At 48.7% G+C, this 18,893-nt stretch overlaps 4 protein-coding genes and 1 pseudogene across 4 annotated transcripts; 4 read left to right on the top strand and 1 right to left on the bottom strand.

Annotated features, from left to right (window-relative positions):
- The first annotated feature begins 1,988 nt into the window (after positions 1-1,988).
- On the top strand, positions 1,989-8,118 carry LOC112887595 (oligopeptide transporter 4-like). Its single transcript, XM_025953821.1, has 6 exons — positions 1,989-2,649; positions 2,720-2,817; positions 6,026-6,604; positions 6,715-6,967; positions 7,077-7,259; positions 7,346-8,118. Exons 1-6 carry the CDS (start codon positions 2,104-2,106, stop codon positions 7,964-7,966), a joined length of 2,280 nt encoding a protein of 759 aa, XP_025809606.1. The 5' UTR covers positions 1,989-2,103; the 3' UTR covers positions 7,967-8,118.
- A 949-nt stretch (positions 8,119-9,067) lies between these two features.
- LOC112887637 (protein ALP1-like) lies at positions 9,068-10,617 on the top strand. The gene is made up of 4 exons (XM_025953873.1): positions 9,068-9,073; positions 9,149-9,682; positions 9,765-9,990; positions 10,067-10,617. Exons 2-4 carry the CDS (start codon positions 9,149-9,151, stop codon positions 10,507-10,509), a joined length of 1,203 nt encoding a protein of 400 aa, XP_025809658.1. The 5' UTR covers positions 9,068-9,073; the 3' UTR covers positions 10,510-10,617.
- A 147-nt stretch (positions 10,618-10,764) lies between these two features.
- Positions 10,765-11,590, top strand: LOC112898555 (the record flags this gene model as incomplete). Its single annotated transcript, XM_025966895.1, has 2 exons — positions 10,765-11,106; positions 11,195-11,590. Coding segments are annotated over exons 1-2 (738 nt in total), but the record flags the coding sequence as incomplete, so codon positions are not given.
- A 3,521-nt stretch (positions 11,591-15,111) lies between these two features.
- LOC112882528 lies at positions 15,112-18,849 on the bottom strand. The gene is made up of 3 exons (XM_025947610.1): positions 18,410-18,849; positions 15,931-16,176; positions 15,112-15,799 (listed from the first exon to the last, which is right to left on the bottom strand). Exon 1 carries the CDS (start codon positions 18,728-18,730, stop codon positions 18,455-18,457), a length of 276 nt encoding a protein of 91 aa, XP_025803395.1. The 5' UTR covers positions 18,731-18,849; the 3' UTR covers positions 15,112-15,799; positions 15,931-16,176; positions 18,410-18,454.
- On the top strand, positions 15,230-18,070 carry LOC112882546 (annotated as a pseudogene).
- Positions 18,850-18,893: the final 44 nt, after the last annotated feature.

Raw genomic sequence — 18,893 nt, 5'->3', positions numbered from 1 at the left:
GGTTCGGTGCAGTATCGGTGCTTCATAGATGGAGGCAGCGACGCTTGTCTGCAGGCCTGCTGACTTGCTGAGTAGAGCCCGATTCATGGCAGCGTCCATAGAGCTCTTGTTTAGATTGCAAAAAATTTGCAATAGTGACACTGTAGCACTTTCGTTTGTATTTTGACAAATTTTATCTAATCATGAACTAATTAGGCTCAAAAGATTCGTCTCGTGATGTACAATTAAACTGTGCAATTAGTTATTTTTTTACATACATTTACTGCTCCATATATGTGTCCCAAAATTGATGTGATGGAAAGAGAGTGTAAAAATTATAACATTTAGGATGCATCTAAACAGGCCCAGAGCATCCCCGCGTCGTTTTCCCGCCCCTCAAGGCCTCCGGCTGACATCACACAACACTAGTCTGAATGTCTGAGCAATTTAGGCTGGAGTTGCATGCGTTTCCCCTTTCCCCTCAAGGCCTCCGGCTGCCGGAAGGCCCGAACCGTCGCTGGCGGCGGTGATGTCCATACAAACCTCGCCGCACGCTCCCAGGCGTGCATTTTGTCCGTCAATCTAGGTAGGAACGAGTCGCGCCCGTCCGTGCTGGTCGTCGTGGTAACCAACATTCGAGGGTCGAGACGCCGTGTCTCTTGTTCGTAACCAGCTGCTATAAACTTATTCGCAATTAGAAGCCTGCTATGTTGTCAGATCTCTCCATCCTTGTAGCTTAGTATTACTTTTATTCATGCACAATTGCTAGCTTCACTGAAAAGCTTTGTGCTTGGCGGAGTCGGAGATTTGAAGTGCAGGGATCCTTGGAGACCATATTCTTGGGCACAACCATGGTAAAAGACACCACTGCCTTCTCGATCCCACCAAAGGAATCACATGGACGTGGTCAGAGACACAGAGCCAATTAAACCGAGCCCTAGTACAGACGTTATTAGCGCAACAAGAACAACGCAGACAAACCGGATATGAACAGCTTGATCTGCCAATCAATGGCTGTTCCCAGCCAATCCTCGGCCGCCTTGCATCCCCCCGCATCTCGGGAACGACGTCCCCGTCTATCGTTCTGGATCCAGGCTGCAGCGCCGGGACATGTAAGGCTAGTCGCACCGTGGACCGCCACACGCGACTCAATTGCAAATCCACCGATGAAACTCCCGCACCGCGTACCTGTATATGGCACTGGATGCTTCCGTTCGCTACAGTAAATCAGCAAACCCAGCGTTGGCGGATGAATGCTATCGTCTCCACCGCAGCAGCCTCTCCTCTCGCGCCGGCCTTGCGAAGTGTCCGCGCAGCACCGTCTTCTCTCCAGCCCTGTGGAGCGGTGCCCTGTTCGTTGGTTTTGTTGAGATGCAGATCGAAATACAGGGGTACGGCCGCAGCGTTCCATGGAAGAAATCTGGAAAGGTCGATGGACCATGTGGACCATGCTCCGTTTACAGACTCATTTAGCGCTGGAGTGGTGCGACTAGCCAGTTGCAGGCAGATTCCTCCGGAAAACAGGCAAAACCCACATGCCAGGTCGCGATCCGGCGACCTTGGACGGGCGTGCGATGCGACGCGGGGCAATGTCGCGCGCGCGGGGGTCCTGTCACGGATGCCGAACACGCCGGCGGCCGGCGCCGGTGCGTTTACTCGTCAAGAGCTCGCGCACTATGCATTCACATGGAGCAAAGCGATCGGATCGAAAGGTTGGCGATCTGCAGAGTTGCCATGGCTGTTGGCTGCTACCATGGCGAGAATCTTGGGATCCGGGTAGTCAGGTAGTCACCACTCGTCAGCAAAAGGTTGGCACAGCAATCAGATTCCGGCCGGATTCCATCGGTTTCCTTCAATTAAATGGAAATACTCCAGCTTTATCGCGTCATAAATCGCACCCGCATAGCACAGACCACGTGACGCGACGCCTCTCCCAGTTGCCAATTAAATTACACAGTAATAACGCGGCGCCGCCGTGGTCGAAGCATCGATATATACGCGCCCACGCGCGCGCGCCTCACTCGCAAGCCGCGGCGCGGAAAGCTCTTCCTCGCTCGCGCTCAAAAGCGCAGCGGCACGCGCGGGCAGCTGGGCCGCCGGCATTATTCAATCCGCCCACGCGCGATGGGTGAGATCGGCGCGGACGACCGCGGCCTGGCGGCGGCCGGCAAGGAGGAGGAGGGCGTCGCCGGCGGCGGTGGCGGCGGCGAGGAGGAGGAGGAGGCGTCGCCGATCGAGCAGGTGCGGCTGACGGTGCCGTCGACGGACGACCCGTCGCTGCCGGTGTGGACGTTCCGGATGTGGAGCATCGGGCTGCTGTCGTGCGCGCTCATGAGCTTCCTCAACCAGTTCTTCACCTACCGGACGGAGCCGCTCATCGTGACGCAGATCACGGTGCAGGTGGCGTCGCTGCCCGTGGGCCACTTCATGGCCCGGGTGCTGCCGCGCACCAGGTTCCGGGTGCCCGCACTGCTCGGCGGCGGCGAGTGGAGCCTCAACCCGGGGCCCTTCAACATGAAGGAGCACGTGCTCATCTCCATCTTCGCCAACGCCGGCTTCGCCTTCGGCGGCGGCAACGCCTACGCCGTCGGCATCATCGACATCATCCGCGCCTTCTACCACCGCCACATCTCATTCTTCACCGCCTGGCTCCTCGTCATCACCACGCAGGTACCTACCTACCTAGCTTAGTTCTTCGTAGAATTTCTTGCTATTGCTTCAATGGCTGCTTCAATTCAAGGTGCTCGGATACGGGTGGGCGGGGCTGATGCGCAAGTACGTGGTGGAACCCGCGCACATGTGGTGGCCGAGCACGCTCGTCCAGGTCTCCCTCTTCCGGTGAGCGCAAGTTTTACCGCCACACTACTTTGCTGCTTCAGTAAAAACCAAAGCTGGTGCTGTGCTTCCTTTCTGTGTTCTTGCCTTCGGCTTTCTAAATGTTCTTTTCCTCAATTACCGCGTTCTTCAGTTTGGTTAGATTTTGGTTACCGTTTGCGGTTGGATTTTCGGAGGCCGGTGAGACTAACGCGCTCCTTGGGTTCTTTAAATTTTACTGCTCTTCACCTCGGGCTGGTCCTTTGGTTTCTCCTACAGGTACAGCCACGCCAGCTCGCGTGCGTCTGTAGCTTTGCATAGAGCATCTAGTAGTACAACTTTAACTCACTTTCTGACTATTTTTTTTTGCCAGTAAGGAGTTAAAAAATACAGAGAGGTGAGAACTATGGGCGCATAGTAAACTGACAAAACTTGCGATGGAACCCAACACGAGGTGTTTGGTTTAGCGATCTTTGACACTTTCATGTGAGCTTACCGATCTTTGACAGCATAGTGGATGGATGACATGTTCGCATGTTGCCGTTCTTCTTTCCCTGGAGATAAGCGTTACATAGGGTTGTCACCAAAGCGTTGGTTTGACGTAGGAGAATCTAATCTGGCTGGCCGATGGCATTAACAAGACAAAAGCAAAGTTAAGCGGATAAAATTTTGAAGAGGAAGAATCTTGAGAGCATCATCATGATGCATGAGTTGGACGATCTCTTTCCTCTTCACACGATAGATGGTCCTCTCGACCTCTCAACAACTGATTCAAGGATGGATGGGCTTTAGTACCCCACCACGAACACGGTTGTGTGCAGGCACTGGATTGAGCGATGGATTACGGACTGGCCGCTGATGGGTGCGTAATGGAATCCTAATAACTGCAGAGAAATTTTCAGCTTAGAAATCCGTGTCCCCACGCACCAAGGACAAGTTTGTTCGGTCCAAAAAAGAAACGGGCCGAGTTTTGTTTTCAGACGTGCACTGCGTGCAAAACTTTTCTTTTTCGTATCAACTCTGGTATCGGCAGGCGTATTCCAGGCCGACTGGTATAGCGGTACATGGTTGTTTTTCTTAAGAAAAGAAAGCTGGGACTAGTGTGGGTGGGGGGAAAGTTTGCCCTCGTTAAGGCATTTCGTCGCAAGATCGTTTGACGAGCGCACAAGAGAAGAGTAGCTCGGCTTTTGTGTTATACCTGTGCAGCGGTGACAGGTCATCGATCTGCACTGCAAATCTGCAACTTTACCAGCACTTTAAAGAGAGTAGAGTTTTGTTTGATTTCACGGATTAAACTTTAGTCCCTGTCACATCGAATATTTGGTTACTAAATTATATATTAAAAATAGACTAATTATAAAACTAATTGCACATATGGAGACTAATTTGCAAGATGAATCCATTAAGCCTAATTAGTCCATAATTTGATAAGATGATGCTACAATAAATATATGCTAATGATTGATTAATTAGGCTTAATAGATTATCTCGTGAATTAACCTCCATCCGGTGTAATTAGTTTTATAATTATCTTATATGTAGTCCTCCTAATTAGCATCCGAAGATTCGATGTACTAAACTTTAGTCACTGGCCAAACACACCCTAACACTACAGACCCTGTTATTGCTCTTTGCTAATCCCATCATAGTTCGTACTGGTTTTCATGACTAGCTCCACCTATAACTGACCTAACCTAGGCACTATTATCTAGTCATTAGGTGATGCTGAAACTTGTCAGCCTGTACTGCAGTGCCGCTGGTTAGAGGTTCGTCGTCTAGGTACTGCTACCGCTTAACGAAACTGAAAAACCAGCATCCCCTTTCATCAGAACTCGAGATCCCAAAGCGTCAGCCCATGATTGCGGCGCAACCACTCCGACGGCCGGCCCTGCTTCGTCGTCCCGGCATCATGAGTCCCATTCACAACATTGTTTTCCCTGAATCACTAGATGATAAAGGGGAGGCCTCTCTTACCAGTTTGCCAGTCGTTTTCCCGTGAAGTCCACCAGGCCTTGCGAGTTGAGAAAGCCACACCAGCCGTGGCCGCATCCGCAACTAGTTTAGTGATACTTTGCTCAGCGCCCATCTGCATCTATACAGAAACGCAACTTGCATTGGTGTGGCTTGCTGTCTTGCTCAGCCTCTGAACCTGGCTATCTTTATCTCCCGTACGTGATCCAGACGCTAGACCAAACGATCAAGTCTCCGTGGCGTAGGAGAAGCCAAGCTAGCCTCGAGTCGCCGGATGGTCTGCTCCGTTCGTGCCATGGGGCCGGTCCAAGTCCAGGATAACGGGACGGGTGGGGACAGCGACGCCGGGGTCGGCGTTTTTCTGCCAGTTCTAGACGAGCTCGCTTGTTTTTTTTCCTTGTCACTGGACCAGTGCCGCAGCCGGTCGGCGCCATGTGAACGGCTGAACGCCCGCCCACACGCGCGCATGGCTGCGGGTCTGCGAGGCCTGACTTACACTGCGCAGCTCTGACCGAGAGCAAGTGGGTGGGTTTCAGTAGCCGACTGCTCGCGCGTGGTCCGGGCGCGCGTCCAAGCGGCCCTGAAAAGTCGGGCGCGGCAGCGGTCCTTGCACATGCTCGCAGACTTGCGTTCCTGGCTTCGTGCCCATGCCTGTTAGGCTTGGACTAGTTAGAGGTTTTCTTACGGGCTCTGAAAGAGACGCCGCGTATTACTGACAACAGATAAGAAACATGGCATTGTATTCTGGTATATAGCTAAGCAGAATTTGATATGGGATCTTATAGTGTCGCTCTGCCATCCCGCACAGCGATTGTTTAAACGGGGTGATCACCTGTGTAATCTAGTGTTGTTGCGAAGGGATTAGAGATCTGCTAGCTGATCGGAGCCTGTCGGTTGCATACATTCTAACTGAGGATTGCTGTAAGAATGGATTGTATCCAAATTTCTGCATCGCTTCTACAGCAGCAGTATTTGGTCTGGCAAAACTTACCTCGGGTTAGTTAGTCTGAGCATACCATTCAGGACTAGTATCTTGTTTACATAAGCAAACTTGGGGATCAAATACGAAGAATTCTGAACGACTGCAACTTTTCACCGTACAATTGGTAGCCTCAAAATGAGACAATTGATCTGTTATTACAATGATACAGTCTGATTCAAGAACCAGCTATAGTCACAGTACCCACTGCATATTTTTCATGTTTCAGCTGTAGAAATGCCACTAACAACAGCTCTGATCATGTCCTCAATGTTGAACCAGGGCACTGCACGAGAAGGATGATGCCGGCACAGGTTCGCGCCAGATCTCCCGCTCCAAGTTCTTCATGGTGGCGCTCGCGTGCAGCTTTGCATGGTACGCCGTTCCAGGCTACCTCTTCCCGGCCCTGATGTCCATCTCATGGGTGTGCTGGGTCTTCTCCAAGTCCGTTACAGCGCAGCAGCTTGGGTCAGGCATGAAGGGCCTTGGCCTCGGCGCCTTCACACTCGACTGGTCCACGGTCTCCTCCTTCCTCTTCAGTCCCCTCATCTCGCCCTTCTTCGCCACCGTCAACATCTTCTTTGGCTATGTGTTCTTCGTCTACCTGATCATGCCGATAGCATATTGGGGGTTCAACCTGTACAACGCCAAGACGTTCCCCATCTTCTCTTCACACCTGTTCATGTCAAACGGCACCAAGTACGACATCCCTTCAATTGTCAACACTCAGTTTCAGCTTGATAAGGATGCGTACAATCAGCATGGCAAAGTCAACCTCAGCATATTCTTCGCACTCAGTTATGGGTTCAGCTTCGCCACCATTGCTGCCACCATAACGCATGTCGGGCTCTTCTACGGAAAGTATGGCATCTCAACTCAGTACATACAAAACAACCACATGCTATGATTACGTATGGCTTCTGAACTGAAATGCATGATGTTTCTCTAAGACGGGACATACCTATGTGCAGGGAAATCTACCACCGCTTCAAAGCATCGCAGCAGGAGACGCCTGACATCCACACAAGGTTGATGAAGAAGTATGATGACATCCCTGCATGGTGGTTCTACTCGCTGATGGCGCTTTCAGTTACAGTGTCCCTCCTCCTCTGCACTGTACTGAAGCGCGAGGTCCAGCTCCCATGGTGGGGTCTCATCTTCGCGTGTGGCATGGCATTCATCTTCACCCTTCCCATCAGCATCATCACTGCGACAACCAACCAGGCAAGTAACAGATTAGCATGTTCTGATGTCTTTGATGCTTCAGGTATTGTCTTGCATTGTGATCATCTATGTAAATAAGCTGACAGACCCTCCAAAATGCATTGTGCAGTCACCTGGTCTGAATGTGATCACTGAGTATGCCATGGGTCTGATTATGCCGGGCTATCCTATTGCCAACGTCTGCTTCAAGGTTTATGGCTACATGAGCATGTCACAGGCTGTTGCTTTCCTCTCGGACTTCAAGCTTGGCCACTATATGAAGATCCCTCCCAAATCCATGTTCCTTGTTCAGGTAATAAATGCATTGTTCTTGCAAGTGAATTGGTGACATGTATAAAAAACAAAAGGTACTAACCTTCAGGTACTGTATTTGATTAGTTTGTTGGTACTATCGTGGCTGGCACGGTCAACCTTGGGACGGCATGGTGGCTGCTCGGCTCCATCAAGGACATCTGCTCGGATTCACTCCCACCAGACAGCCCGTGGACATGCCCTGGTGACCGTGTGTTCTTTGATGCATCAGTGATATGGGGCCTTGTCGGTCCGAGGCGCATCTTTGGGTCAGCTGGGAACTACGGCGCCCTCAACTGGTTTTTCCTCATTGGCGCAGCAGGCCCAGTTATTGTATACGCTCTCCACAGGATGTTCCCCAACCAGAGGTGGATACCATTGATCAATCTGCCAGTGCTCCTTGGTGCAACGGCCAGCATGCCCCCAGCAACGGCTGTGAACTATAACTCATGGCTGCTCATTGGCACCATCTTCAATTTCTTTGTGTTCCGGTACCGGAAGAAGTGGTGGACAAGGTACAACTACATTCTCTCTGCTGCGCTTGACGCTGGAGTTGCATTCATGGGGGTGGTGCTGTACTTCTCACTGACAATGGAGAACAAAAGCATCGATTGGTGGGGCACAGCTGGAGAACACTGTCCTCTAGCCTCGTGTCCTACAGCTAAAGGGGTGGATTTGGGTCCCGATAGTGTCTGCCCAGTGTTCTAAGTTTAGAGTTTAATGACTCAAGGTACAGCTGCAAAAATAGTTGATCAATTGTTGTGTTGTATGAAGTATAATACAGCTACATAAACGTCATAGCCTTGTATACTTATAGTCAATTTCATAGAAAAGAAAGATCTAGGGCCTGTTTGGAGACACGTCTAAGCCGCCACCGCCTGACCTTAGGCGCGCCACGCAATGTTAGGTAGGCGTTTGGAGGCACGCTAACGTTAGCACGCCACACTTTTGTTTGGCACGCCACAGCGCTTCGCCACGGCAAAACACGCCACGGGTGCGGCGCTCGATTGGGCCGCCGCACCCAAAAATCACGCCACACCATCGCGAGCTCGTCCTCCCGTCCGCGCCGGCGCAGGTACCGCCGCCGCCTCCTCCCCGCCGCCTCCTCCTCCCCGGACCGCCACCGGGCCACCGCCCGCCACGCCCCCCTCCCCACTGGATCCGCCCGCCGAGCCTCGCGCTCCCCCCCCCCCCCACCCCCGCGGGATCCACCGCCGGGGCAGATCCCGCCGCCCGCGCCCCCCTCCGCCCGCGGCCGCCTACGCCCGCGCCCCCCTCCGCCGGCGGCCCCCTCCGCCCGCGCACCGCTCCGCCCGCGGCCCCCTCCGCCCGCGGCCCCCTCCGCCCGCGGCCCCCTCCGCCCGCGCCCGCGGCCCCCTCCGCCCCCGGCCCCCTCCGCCCGCGGCCCCCTGCCCCCTCCGCCCCCGGCCTCCTCAGCCCACGCCCGCGGCCCCCTCCGCCCCCGGCCTCCTCCGCCCCTGGCCTCCTCCGCCCGCCGGCCCCCCTCCCTGGCCCGCCCCCTCCTCTGCTTCTGTGAAGGCCCCCCCCCCCCTCTGCTTCTGTGAAGTGTACCCCCCCCCCCACCGCAACCAACCCAGATTAGTGCGTCTACCCCCCCCCCGGATGATTCCCCCCCCCCCCCCGGGCCAATTGATCATTTGTTTCCTTGCATATGTCTAACCCCCCCTCCTAATTGAAAATTTTATGCAATTTTCTTACCCCCCAATTGATCATTTCGTGCACACAAGTAACATTTTTCCTCCTTTCTGCAGGTGTTTTTTCAGCGAGAACAGTCATCTTCTCCTTTAATTTAAGGTATACCTGTTCTCTAGATTTTCCTTGTGTCGTATGTGTTGTATGCATTCTAAAATAGTTCTTAAATCTTTATAGATGGGTGCAATGGAGGATTATCTTGAGTATTATTATTATGATTATAACATTCGAAGAAGAAGGTTACTTATTTGCATAGCCATTTGTGTTTGCATGTTGTGGTACAAGTTACAAGAACATAGGTTCATGAGGAGGCCCAAATACGGTTCTTTATTAGAAAGAGATTTGGAAAGAGAAAAAAGGTTAAACCGTTTATATAATGGAACTGAAGCCAACTGTATTAGTGAGTTGCGCATGCGTAAAATTATTTTTCACCGGTTATGTGGTCATTTAAGATCCCGTGGATTGTTAGAGGATAGTATCAATGTGTCAATTGAGGAACAAGTGGCTATGTTCTTGAAATTTGTTGGTCACAGATGGACAAATAGATCAATTGGGTTTGAGTTCTTACGCTCCGGAGAGACTGTTAGTAGATATTTTAATACTGTTTTGGATGCTTTATGTGTATTGTCTCGTGATATTATTGTCATGAGAACTACGGAAACACATCCAAAGATATCCACCAGCCCGGGAAGATTTTTCCCATACTTTGAGGTAATATATATAATCCAATGAATTCATTTTTCTATTAATTTGTAGTAGTCACTAACAGGAGCACTTTTTTCTTTTGTGTTAGAAATGTGTAGGAGCATTGGATGGCACACATATACCGGCATCGGTTCCTATATATATGCAAGATAGGTTTAGGGGTAGAAAGCACTATCCAACACAAAATGTCTTAGCTGCCGTAGATTTTGACCTTAAGTTTACATATGTGCTGGCCGGATGGGAAGGATCAGCTCATGATTCCTTTGTGCTCCAAGATGCATTGTCACGGCCATCAGGCTTAAAAATTCCAGAAGGTATAAGTCGAGTCATTGATATACCGTGTTTTAGCTTCCAAAATTAATAGCTAATTGTAGTTCAATCTAATTGTAGGTCACTACTTTTTAGCCGATGCTGGTTATGCTGCTAGACCTGACATATTACCTCCATATCGAGGTGTCCGGTACCATCTTAAGGAGTTTAAGGGTACTAGACGACCGGAGAATCCAAGAGAATTGTTCAACCTTCGCCACTCCTCTCTTAGGACAACGATTGAGCGGGCATTTGGCATACTCAAAAACAGATTTAAGATACTTACAAGTCAACCATTCTTCCCTTTAAAAACACAAGTCAAGATAGTTTTGGCATGCTGCACTTTGCATAACTTTATAATTGATGATGGACCTGATATTTATGTTTATGATGATGCGACATGGTTTCAAACTCTTCCAAGAAGCAATCGTTCACATGGGGATATTAATAGGGACAACCAGCAATGGGCAATCCTACGTGATCAGTTAGCTCAGCAAATGTGGGATGAGTGGGATCAAAATTGATGCTTGTGCTGCTGCTTTGAGAAATTAGATTAAGTGTATTGTATGGCTTTATGGAGACCTTATTTAATTATTTAGAGATATTATTATGTGGCTGTTTTGGGATCCTATTTAAGATATTTGTGTTGCTGTTTTGAGACCCTATGTAATTGAATTGTGTTAATGTTTAATTGTATTACAAGGCTGTTTTAACACCATATTTAATTGTACTATGTGGTTGTTTTGAGACATTGATATAAATTGATCTTGAGTACAGATATGGTCAAGGGTAAGGAAAAGGATGAAGGTGATGGCAGCACTCGAGAGAGGACCATTCTATGGGATGAGGATCAAACTAAATATATGCTCGGTTGGTTCATTGATTACATAAAGGAGCAGCATGCTGGTTTCAAGATCAAAAAACAGCATCACTTCAAGTGTTCAGAGGCATTGAATAGGCAGTTCAATATGGGGGTAACTGCTACTCAAGTTGAGAGGCATTTCAGACATTACAAGGAAAATTGGAAGTTTATTAGAACAGCATTAAGCAAGAGTGGTAACACATTTGACAGCTCAAGATCCATGGTTATCATATCAGAATCAGAGAAGGCTAACCTACAGGTATTCTCTTTTTCCGATCTTTGTTGTTAGTTTGTTGCTAAATGAATGAAAACTTGTTTGTTAACAAATAGCATATTACTGTATGCAGATCAGGGCAAGAAGGCTCCTGTGCAAGCCCATCAAATTCTTCAATGAAATGCAACAACTATTCCTTAATAGCAGTGCTGATGGTTCTCTTGCCATGGACGCTAACACTTGTCTCGATGAGACACAAGCTGATGAAGATAATGATTATGATGATGACATATGCAATGAGTTGTCCAGCTATGCTCCGCCTGAAGATAATCTAGGTGATGATTCCGACACTTTACCTTCTCCTATAAGTGGCCAACCCAGCATGGCATCCCAAGTGGCTGAGCAAAGCTCATCTAGCTCGGGAGTCAAGCGTCTAAGAAGTGAGGGAAAAGCACAGAAGAGAGATGTGAGACCAAAGAGCCGCATGTCTAGGGTAGGAGATGCAATCACAACTGCTTTAGTGGAACTTCAAAATAAAATCAAGAAGCCACCACCACCTCCACCATCTATGCGCAACTCTGATGATATATTATGGCAAAGACTTGAGAACATGACTTTAACTACTGACCAAAAGCTGATGGTAGGAACATTTCTAGCATCCAAAGAACAAAAGGGGATGCGTAGTTTCTTATCAGGCTCATCCGAGGTAACATTCCAGTCATGGGTTTTCAAGTTTCTTAGCGATTCGGGGATGTGAATTGGCTATGTATGGTGGACTGCTATTTTGTTTAAGTACTCAGGTAATACTTGTTCTATTTCAGTATTCATTGTGAAAATTGTTTACATTTTGCTAAGTTCAATTTGCACTTGTATTAGGCTCATCGAGTTTTCAGCTAGGAGGATGTGGTCAATGAAGACTGGGAGTTCTTTTGCACGCATTGTAGGCTGCTCCACTCTTTTGTTAAGCAATGAGTGCTTCTTTTATAGGCTCTGCTTGACGGTTCATGGAGATGGATAGTTTTGGTGATAGCTGTTGCTTCACCCTTTTGTGAACTTTTTAATGGATGTTAAGAGGTGATATTTGTAGTCTGCTCTTACGCACTTATGCAATCAGTTGTTATGAATGTTACATGTGTTATGGAAGTTGTGACATATTATTAACATGGTATGGCTGTTTATATGGATTTGGCCACATGTATTATGAGCTTGTTGTATTTTGTTTGAATGGTATACTCAAAAATTGCTTACAAAATTATGTGGCATAAATGAAGTTAGGCAGTGAACCAAACAGCTGCCAGTTTGCCTAACTTGAAGTGAGGTAGCGGTCCAAACAGCAGCCACACTTTTTCCATGCACGCCTAACCTTAGGCGTGGCAATGAACCAAACGCAGAGCTTACGCTAGCCCCCTTAGGCACGCCACATGTGTGGCAAGGAGCTAACGTTAGGCGTGGCGCCTTAGGCGCGATTCCAAACAGACCCCTAAACAACTGCCAACAACAATGGTGTTGGTCTAACATGTTGGTCATATGGGCAATGCAAAATTGCAAAGGCATACTAGTTCCTGAATGCATACCCTCCAAACCATGCACCTCAAATAGTAAAATGTAGGAGGACAATTTCATGGAAGAAAAGATCTAAACAACTGTCAACAACAATGGTGTTAGTGTAACAAGTTGGTCATTTGGATAATGCAGGTATGCCAGTTCCTGAATGCTACAAATTTTACTCATGCCATGAACAAACCCCCAAAACCATGAATCTCAAAATGTAAGAGGAGAGCATCAGTTTTTATGGTGATAGCGGATTTACACTGAGAAAAATATTGGTTTGCAACTTTTTTTTTTGGAGTACGCAGGAGAGCTGCTTTGCAACTATATGTATTCTACAGGGTACATAGACAAACTATTAGGTCCCGTTTGGAACCTTGGAATTGAATTTAATTCTAATAATCATAATTTAGACATAAATCTATAAAGCTAATATAATTATATAGGGAATATATTTGTATCCTATTGTTGGTCATATGATGGAGATATATGCTATATTTCTACTATAGAGGAGTGAGTAAAAAAGCATGATATAAGTTATGAAATAGAAATATAATTTGGTGGTGTATAGAATAAATTTCCATCTCCCATCCTATATAAATTTAGGATAGACTCGTATGGAAAGGGTTGGAAACTGGTGTGATGTTAAATTCTATGTCAAATAGTCTAATTTATTAAGTAAATTTTTAATTCCTTCAGAATAAGAGGATACAAATGGTCCCTTACGGAAATCACACAGATTTAGGAGATTCATCTACGCAAAGGTGAAACGTACCATTACAATTGTGCATAAGATAGGAAGGTGAAACCTGAAGAGATGAGAAACTCACGGGATCGGGCAGGTCGAAGCCAGGCTTGTGAGATCTACGTCGGGCGGCCCCGCTTGAGGAGGCAGGGGTGGTTCGCGCGGCGTGGAGGAAAGTCCATGAATCCTCGATGTTGTGGAGCAACCGCTCCTCAACACCTTAGAAAGAAGGAAGAAGGCCGCCTTGGCGCCTTCTTTGCCAGCCGCGCCGCGTGCCCCGGCAGCAGCGCCGGTGAGTTGGGCGCCCGCAGTATCTGCCGGTCCAGAGACAGCACCACCGGTCAGTTCCGCTCCAGGCCCTTCGCCATTGCCCGGGGCCTGGCCTGACGCCGCGTCGCCGCCAGCCGACCACCGCGCCGCGATGGATGCACAAGAAGCTGTTTGGGCCGTCGACGGAAACGGCAACTGGGGCTACTGGGCCTGGGGTGGTAAACCGCCTTATCGGCCCACGAGGTCCTACGAATACCGGCGGCAAATTCACCTTAACGCCTCCATTTCCGTGGTCCCTCCTGTCATCCTTTTTCTTCCACCTCCCCAACCCAAGCATTGATCAGAGATTCAGAACTCTGCCGCGCACCCTGCATAATGCATCGACTTGCTTGACTTGACGAAATGAACCTGCCAGTGCTCAGTGGAGCGACAGGCCGCAGCTACGGCCTTGATCAGCACGGATCGTGGTTGCTCGATCACCGGCAGGATCTTGGATCCCTTTGATCCTGCGGTATCGGAAGAAGGGGTGGGAGATGCGCGCCTCCACCTATCCTCTTCGAACTGGTCGAGGGAGACGGAGCTCGGTTGGCGTCACTGCAGCGGTCAAGTAACGCGGCTCGCGTGCCCCGCGGGAGAAGGCGTGGTGCTAGCTCATCAGTCGTCTCGTCTGACCCCTCCGACGACATGGAAGTCCTCCATCCTTGCTCGGCAGTGCGCCTTCACCAGAAACACGCACGCACGGAAGCATGCTCATGTCTCGATCGGCAGCTCGGCACTGGTCGTGTTTGCCGCAGTCTTCAGTGTTTGTCCAAAGCGCATACACTAAGTTTCTACTGTTACCCTCTTATTAAACTGTTGTCCAACATACTCCACTTTTACACTAGAGAGGGCAAATACACAATTCCTATTTTGCTTCTTCTTGCTCATGTTCATAATTAGTGCATTTCCCCATTTGGACTGGTTATTTGACTGGTTTAGGATTTTGAACCCCTCTAGGCAGGATAGACGGGATCCACAGGGAGACTGCACGACGAAAATGGCTTAATATGGTGTTTAGACTGAGAATCACCGAAACAACTCATTTGAGGATGCTCGAGTGCATTGCGTATCGAGACAACCACCAAGCAGCCACTTTTGTGATGGTAACTAAATCAATTGTGATATGATTTTAATTCTGATCGGCCATTTCACAAAGCGACTGTGAATCATGTTAGGCCTGCAATGAAGTGATTTGCATCTTGTGCTGCTCAGGACAGAGTTAGTTGTGCAACAGTTATGGACATTGTAGTTCCAAGACAAACCATCTGGTCGGGCAGAGCTTTTGTAGAGCTGCTCTGATCATTAAGAACAATACAATTGGCACTAAGGTCGACGATACCATCAACATTAGTGATGGATCAAGCACATTAACCTTTTAAATCAGTGGAGGATTCAATAAATCCAAGAAGATGGGAAGTGTACTTGATCCGGGACATCAATCTGGTTCAAAGCTCATGCTGTAGTAGTTATACTGTACAGACTGCATGTTTTCATGACATTATGGTTCGCCTACAGAAATGTTGCTAACAACGGCTATAATCATACTCTAGATGGTAAACCAGAGCAATGCACGAGAAGGAAGAAGTCCCCATGGGCTCGCGCCAGATCTCACGTTTCAAGTTCTTCGTGATGGCCCCCATCTGCAGCTTCGCATGGTATGCCGTTCCAGGTTACCTCTTCCCGGCCCTGACATCCATCTCATGGGTGTGCTGGGTTTTCTCCAAGTCCGAGTCCGTGATGGCACAGCAGCTGGGGTCGGGCATGAAGGGCCTTGGCCTCGGCACCTTCACACTCGACTGGTCCACAGTCTCGTCCTTCCTCTTCAGTCCCCTCATCTCACCCTTCTTCGCCACTGTCAACATCTTCTTTGGCTATGTGTTCTGTCTACCTGATCATGGCAATAGCATACTGGGGGTTCAACCTGTACAACGCCAAGACATTCCCCATCCTCTCCTTGCACCTGTTCATGTCAAACGGCACCAAGTACAACATCCCTTCAATTGTGAACAGTCAGTTTGAGCTCGACAAGGACGTGTACAATCAGCATGGCAAAGTCAACCTCAGCATATTCTTTGCACTCTCTTATGGGTTAAGCTTCGCCACTATTGCCACCACCTTCACCCATGTCAGCCTCTTCTACGGAAAGTATGGCATCTCAACTTAGTACATAGAAAACTAACTCATGCTCTGATTACATGAAGTAAAAACTCCAATTATGTAAGTCTTCTGAACTGAAATGCATGATTTTTCTCTGAGACGGGACATACCTATGTGCAGGGAAATCTACCACCGCTTCAAAGCATCGCAGAAGGAGAAGCCTGACATCCACACAAAGTTGATGGAGAAGTATGATGACATCCCTGCTTGGTGGTTCTACTCACTGATGGCGCTTTCAGTTACAGTGTCCCTCCTCCTCTGCACTGTACTGAAGCACGAGGTCCAGCTCCCATGGTGGGGCCTCATCTTCGCGTGTGGCATGGCATTCCTCTTTACCCTTCCCATCAGCATCATCACTGCAACAACCAACCAGGCAAGTAACAGATTAGCATGTTCTGATGTTTTTTAGATAATAAAAATAAAAAGGACAGATGCTTCAGGTATTGTCTTGCATTGTGATCATTTATGTAAAAAAAGCTGACAGACCCTCCAAAATGCATTGTGCAGACACCTGGTCTGAATGTGATCACTGAGTATGCCATGGGTCTGATTATGCCGGGCTATCCTGTTGCCAATGTCTGCTTCAAGGTTTATGGCTACATGAGCATGTCAAAGGCTGTTGCTTTCCTCTCGGACTTCAAGCTTGGCCACTATATGAAGATCCCTCCCAAGTCCATGTTCCTTGTTCAGGTAATAAATGAAAGCCCCCAACGCATCGTTCTTGTAAGTGAACTGCTAACATGTATAAAAGAAACAGAAGTTACTAACCTTCAGGTATTGTATTTACTTAGTTTGTTGGTACTATCGTGGCTAGTACGGTCAACATTGGGACGGCATGGAGGCTTCTCGGCTCCATCAAGGACATCTGCTCGGATTCACTCCCACCAGACAGCCCATGGACATGCCCTATTGACCATGTGTTCTTCGATGCATCAGTCATCTGGGGCCTTGTCGGCCCGAGGAGCATCTTTGGGTCAGCTGGGAACTACGGCGCCCTGAACTGGTATTTCCTCATTGGCGCAGCAGGCCCAGTTATCGTATACACTCTCCACAGGATGTTCCCCAACCAGAGGTGGATACCATTGATCAATCTGCCAGTGCTCCTTGGTGCAACGGCCAGCATGCCCCCAGCAACGGCTGTGAACTATAACTCATGGCTGCTCATTGGCACCATCTTCAATTTCTTTGTGTTCCGGTACCGGAAGAAGTGGTGGACAAGGTACAACTACATTCTCTCTGCCGCGCTTGACGCTGGAGTTGCATTCATGGGGGTGGTGCTGTACTTCTCACTGACAATGAAGAACAAAAGCATCGATTGGTGGGGCACAGCTGGAGAACACTGCCCTCTAGCCTCATGCCCTACAGCTAAAGGGTTGGAGTTGGGTCCAGATAGCGTCTGCCCGGTGTTCTAAGTTTGGATCTCTAGGTACAGCTGCAAGATTAGCCGATCAATTCAAGTCATGTTGGGCCATAAATTTGTGTCATATGCTGTATAGTACAGCTTGCCCCATGAGTAAACATCATAGCCCTGTATACTTATAGTCGATTTCACAGAAGGAAAGATCTAAACAACTGCCAGCAACAATGGTGTTAGTGTAACATGTTTTTCATTTGGGCAATGCAAATGCATGCTAGTTCCCGAATGCTACAAATTTGCTCATCCCATGAACATACCCTCCAAAACCATGTAGCTGTAAGAGAAGAACAATTTTCACATAAGGAAAGATCTAAACAACTGCCAGTATCAATGGTTTTAGAGTAACATGTTGGTCATTTGGGCAATGCAAAGGCATGGTAGTTCTTGAATGCTAAAAATTTACTCAGCCATTGAACATACACTCCAAAACCATGCACCTCAAATGTAAGAGAAGACAGAAGAGTATTAGTTTACATGGTGACAGCGGATTTACACAGCGAAAAAATGGTTTGCAACTACAATATATATGTTCTGCAGGGTACATAGAGAAATTACTAGGGAAATGACACCGATTTAGGACATTCATCTACACATAGGTGAATCATACCTTACAATAGCGCATGCCAACTGCTAAAGGCATGCCATGTTCTACGCTAGGAATCTAACAGCCCAAGAAATGGCTGCAATATTAGTTATGAACTTATGATCCATTCCAGTTATGCTAGCGCCACAAATTCCTGGTATGTGAAATACAGTTGATGGCACAAAATGGCAAAATCTTAACACTAGTGCAAATAACAATGATGTAAGGCATCAATCATTTGGGTAGCACAAAGTCATGCTACTGATGCCGATACCTGAATGCTACAATTTACTCCATCCTTGCAGAGTGCCTCCAACCATGCATACCAACCTCAAATTTACGAAGAGCACCACCAGCTATTCAATGATTCAAGTGACAGCATATTCACAGCTAAAAAACTTCTTCATTTCAATTTGCAAGTTACAGTACATATGTTCTGCAGTCTGCATAACAGTCTGCATAGAGAAACAAGCCGACATATGGAGCAGTAGCTTACTTGAACAGACGACACCAATCTAGCCATTTATCGGCATGCAGAACAACCAAATTTTACAATCGAGACTATAAGGGAAGCTGAGAGATGAGATACCCATGGGGATTGGGAACAGCGACTTGCGAGACTCTTCGTTCCTCTCTACGGGACGCGGCCGCGGTTGAGGAGGCCGAGAGTGTGGCGCGCGGTGTCGAGGAGGTCCCTGATGTTGTGGAGCGACCTCTCCTCGGCGCCGAAGATGAAGATGGCGCGGCACTCCGCCTTCTTCGCCAGCCGCGCCGCGTACCCCAGTGGCAGCTCCGGCGAATTCAGCGCCCGCAGGATCTGCCGGTACAGCGACAGCACCACCGGCCGGTTCCGCGCCAGATCCTCCGCCGTCGCCCAGATCAGCCCGCTGCCACCGCCGCCCTTCGCCATCCTTCCGCCGCCGTGGTCACCTCGCCGCACCACCCACTGGAAACGAGAGGGTTTTGGGTTGGGAATTGGAAGCCGTCGGGGATTTGGGGATGTCGGAGGAAGAAGACTAAGTCTAGAAGCGAGGAGCCATTGGGCCTGTATCTTCGTGGGGAGTAACTGGGCT

This window comes from Panicum hallii, chromosome 1 (genome assembly GCF_002211085.1).
Source record: "Panicum hallii strain FIL2 chromosome 1, PHallii_v3.1, whole genome shotgun sequence".
Taxonomy (NCBI): Eukaryota; Viridiplantae; Streptophyta; class Magnoliopsida; order Poales; family Poaceae; genus Panicum; species Panicum hallii.
The sequence above is the reverse complement of the archived record's forward strand: the minus strand, read 5'-3'. Positions and strand labels throughout refer to the sequence as shown.

Coding starts and splice junctions, on each gene's coding strand:
- LOC112887595 (XM_025953821.1), top strand. CDS start 2,104: ATGGGTGAGATCGGCGCGGACGACCGCGGCCTGGCGGCGGCCGGCAAG. Junction 6,605..6,714: donor GTCGGGCTCTTCTACGGAAA/GTATGGCATCTC, acceptor ACCTATGTGCAG/GGAAATCTACCACCGCTTCA. Junction 6,968..7,076: donor TCACTGCGACAACCAACCAG/GCAAGTAACAGA, acceptor TGCATTGTGCAG/TCACCTGGTCTGAATGTGAT.
- LOC112887637 (XM_025953873.1), top strand. CDS start 9,149: ATGGGTGCAATGGAGGATTATCTTGAGTATTATTATTATGATTATAAC. Junction 9,683..9,764: donor GATTTTTCCCATACTTTGAG/GTAATATATATA, acceptor CTTTTGTGTTAG/AAATGTGTAGGAGCATTGGA. Junction 9,991..10,066: donor AGGCTTAAAAATTCCAGAAG/GTATAAGTCGAG, acceptor ATCTAATTGTAG/GTCACTACTTTTTAGCCGAT.
- LOC112882528 (XM_025947610.1), bottom strand. CDS start 18,730: ATGGCGAAGGGCGGCGGTGGCAGCGGGCTGATCTGGGCGACGGCGGAG.